General features: G+C 32.9%; 1 protein-coding gene across 1 annotated transcript in view; it reads right to left on the bottom strand.

The window, feature by feature from the left end:
* LOC111384020 (lysM domain-containing GPI-anchored protein 2-like) overlaps positions 1–3,490 on the bottom strand; it is a 26,281-nt gene extending 22,791 nt beyond the window's left edge. The window contains exons 1-2 of the mRNA XM_023008231.1: positions 3,464–3,490; positions 956–1,027 (exon numbers count right to left, since the gene is read on the bottom strand). Of these exons, the coding sequence (XP_022863999.1) occupies positions 956–1,027; positions 3,464–3,490 (99 nt within the window). The remainder of the gene's footprint in view (positions 1–955; positions 1,028–3,463) is intronic.
* Between the last annotated feature and the right edge of the window lie 602 nt (positions 3,491–4,092).

The raw sequence follows: 4,092 nt of genomic DNA, 5'->3' as shown, positions 1-4,092 counted from the left end.
GTGCGGCGAATTGGGAATTCATATACAGTTTTCCACTCCATATTACCCTCAAGCTAATGGACAAGTAGAAGCAGTAAATAAAATGATAAAAAAAAACATGTTAAAAGGAAAGTTGGATGCTAAGAAAGAATTATGGGCCGATGAACTCAAGCAAATATTATGGTCTTCCTATACCATCACAAAAATCGTTATTGGAGAAACTTCTTTCTCCTTAGCTTAGGGGATGAAAGGCATGGTGTCAATCGAAATCAAGGTAAGTTTGCACTTTCAAGCTTCGTTTAAGGGGTTGAGTTTGCAGTATAGAATTTTTTATTTTTTTTTCATCACCGTAGACAGTGAGATTTACCATACCATACCATATCATCACAAAAATCGTTATTGGGGAAACTTCTTTCTTCTTAGCTCAGGGGATGAAAGGCATGGTGCCAATCGAAATCAGGGTAAGTTTGCACTTTCTTGCTTCGTTTAAGAGGTTGAGTTAGCAGTATAGACCCTTTTTTTTTTTTTTAACCATAAACAGTGAGAATTAGTTGTCAAAAACTTTGACAACTAACAATAACTTTGTGAGGTGACCAAAGTTTGCCAGTGGAATAAACATTTCCTTGAGTATTACTTGTATTAAATCCACAATAAATTAGTAGGTAAGACGTACGTACCCTCGAAATTAAAAACCTACTTATTTTTTTAATTTTATAACAATTTCGTGGTTGTCGCGTGAAATTTCCTCTCTTGCTCAAATTAATTCCACGGTCAACAAAATGGAGTGAAGTCAGAAGTCAACTATTCTATTATAGATATTGCATTTACTGACTTTACCCACTTGCATTCTTTTATAGAATTGTTATATTACATTTATAATCGGGCAAGTAAAAAAGTCAAAAAGAAAACAGATACATGAATGAATGATTTTTTAATAAAATATTCTCTAAAATGTGTTTAAAAGCATGGTAGATACCAATGGCAGACCTTGTGCCTGTACTAAAATTTGTGCCACCTCCACGGGGCCACAACCCACGTCAAATTGGCCCTGGATTTTTATTCACAATATCGCGTTCATTATCAAGTTTGGTACAAAATTTGATCCATCTGATAAGGATCATTAGGATTCACAATCTTTATTCCTAAAAGGGAAAATTGGGACCATATCTAGAAAAATAATACATCGCGCTTCAAAGACTATTTAGTCCATATTTAGTTTAATTGAAAATTGAATTTTTAGTAGATTTTTTATAAAAGTTGATGAAATTTAGCTTCCATTTTTTCCCCGAAAATTTTGGGTTTCACTTTATTTAAAGCATTTCGTTTTTAGTATAATATTTGTGTTATAATGATTTTTTTTAAAATTATTATACATATGGTAATATTGATCACATTGAAAAAACTTCTTGGTCCGCCCCTGGTAGATACCCAACTCTGACATGTTCAAAACTGATTTCGAGTAACTTGTCGACAAAATGTGTCATGTGCATGCCAATTTTAACAATTTTCTCGCAACTCTCAAGAGTCAACATCATAGATAGATGCCAATGTTTTTGTTTTCAGGACCAATAAGGCTGTAATCAGATGATGCAATGAGTAGGCTCTAATTCAAAAACGATTATGATATATGTATATAATGATTTAAATAATGTCTTATACACACATGATGTGGAGATATTTAATTGGATTATAAAAAAAAAAAACTTTTTTAACCCATTTTAACACCTCATTTGTATGTAAACCATTTCAAAATAACATTATTTAAGATGCTACTTGTACATAAGAAATTACATAATGATAGACCTTTGAACAGATGAAATTTAAGATTTATAGAGTTTTAGCAAATTTTAAAACTAATCTTGCTGCAATATAAATAAACTAATTACTAATAATAAACGTGGTAAACAAGAAAAATATCCCTCGATCCCATGCCACTTGTAAATAATCCACTATTAAAAGCATGATTCAATCTACTCATTCTTTTAAGAACACAAATTAAGGACCATGTCACTTAAAATCCCAATAGTAAGCAATCATACAAGTAATAACTGCATCAATTTGACCCTAAACAAACGCATAAATTGATTAAGAAAGCCAATAAGATAAGTCGAATATAATTAGAAATTTTCTTAGTCTTTTACTATTTCAATGTGTCCAACAAAACTAGAATTTGTTTAGATTAGGATCCACTTAGATAAACTACATATCAGATTTTAAATAAAAAATCTGAGTTACCCAATTTCTGGGTTTGGTTTAGATACATTCATAAAAACGTGTAAACATACATGTAAATTTCACACACACACACACACACACAAAACTTAAAATTCTAGATACTTATCCATCCAAAAATAATCCAGTGATACTTAAATAACACGTAGAAGCTTGATTATAAAAATCTATAAGGGTGTATTTGATTGGAAAAATTTTTCCATTAACAATGACATTTTTCCACCTGAATGCCAACTTTTGAAATGTTTAATTGTTATTTTTTTCTATGAAAAATATTGTCCAACCTTAGAAAATGTGTTTAGCTTTCTTATTCTTGAGGAAAACATTTTCTTTGAGAGGAGTTATATTTTTATTTTTCTCAAAACAAGAGAAATATTTTCTTTTTTAGAAAACAATTTTCATGCAAATCAAACACACCCTTAAAAAAAATAAAAAAAGTTAGATTATAAATAAGAATAAATATATATGTACAAAATGTTTGACAAACTCGACAAGTGGAGACAGCCGCCCCTCTAATAGTGGGCCGCCACTTGTCCAGTCTTCAAATATTTTGTAGATGGGTTTGTTAATGTGGCATTGTCCTATAAATAATTAACAAAAATATGATGCCACACATACTTTTTCCAACCTAAGCTAACCTAATAAATTGAGGATTAGTGGTGCAATTTCATCATGCAATTGCTAGCCGATTTTAGATTTTTCTCCCCAATTAATGAATGAATAAAATATTCGGTGGCATGTGGCAAAATTTCTCTCCTTTAATTTTCTTCTACTTCTTCTATTGTTTCTTCATCTACTATTTCTTCTGTTAATCTCCTCTTCTTTGTAGATCTGTTTTCGTTTTCCATTAATTGTGTTAGTTGGTCCGTCATCAAATTTAGTGTCAGAGTCATTCATCACTTTTGGCCTACACTTTCTTAAATCCAAAAAATCCACCACTTTGCAAATCACCTGTGTCCATTCAAAATCTCACAACTAACCCTTTTCACCAATCAGGAACTGCAGCTTTTTTCTTTTATTTTCAAGTTTTTCTTTTTCCGATAGTTCTTTAAAAAACACCAAAATTGTTCACTGGTACAGTTGTAGTAGTAAATTTTCGTTAGTCGCATTCACAAAAAAAAAAAAAAAAAAAGGGTTAACTGGTGCTTCCTACTGGTCATTACTCCTGTTGTTGCTGTCGATTTCCCTAACAAAACCCTACACCACGCATATTTATCCCGAGCCCAACTTCCACAAACCCAAGTATACCAACCGATAGTACAGCGCAATATCCATCCATATCACATATAACCCAGCCCTAGTAGCCCATAACAACTCACAAAGCCCAAATTTTCTTCAAGTCCAGTAACCACCATCTTTAGCCAAACGTTGTATTGCTGCTAATAGCTTCAAGATTCCGACCATCTACACCTGTCAAGATTATCGATTCCATCCCACATCTCGACCAACTCCACCACCTATCCACATCCCATCGTTACTTTTTGTCCCAAATTCGACCTCCAATTGTCCCTAAAAAATTCAACATCTCCATCTTAGCAGTTCCTAAATTTGTGGCCATCTACAGTCGATCCTGAACCTTGTTTCACCTTTGTCGTGTTTTTCGCACCACCCATTGCTATGCCAGTCGCCACTCACTACTACGCCAATTGCCATCCACTACTCGATCGTCGTCACCTATCTATCAATTGTATCAATTGTTTGTTCCACTGCCCAATGCCAAACACAGAGTCACTTAATCACCATAAAACTACATCAAACATAGCCTTCAATTTGTGTCGCTATAGTTTTATCCATCATCGTTGCTTTCAAGAATTGCCAATGACTCAGGAGTTAAGTTTTACCTCATTTTCACATCGGTGGACTTCTTTAGAGTTTAGATTA

Source organism: Olea europaea, unplaced genomic scaffold (genome assembly GCF_002742605.1).
Source record: "Olea europaea var. sylvestris unplaced genomic scaffold, O_europaea_v1 scaffold2812, whole genome shotgun sequence".
NCBI lineage: Eukaryota > Viridiplantae > Streptophyta > Magnoliopsida > Lamiales > Oleaceae > Olea > Olea europaea.
The sequence above is the reverse complement of the archived record's forward strand: the minus strand, read 5'-3'. Positions and strand labels throughout refer to the sequence as shown.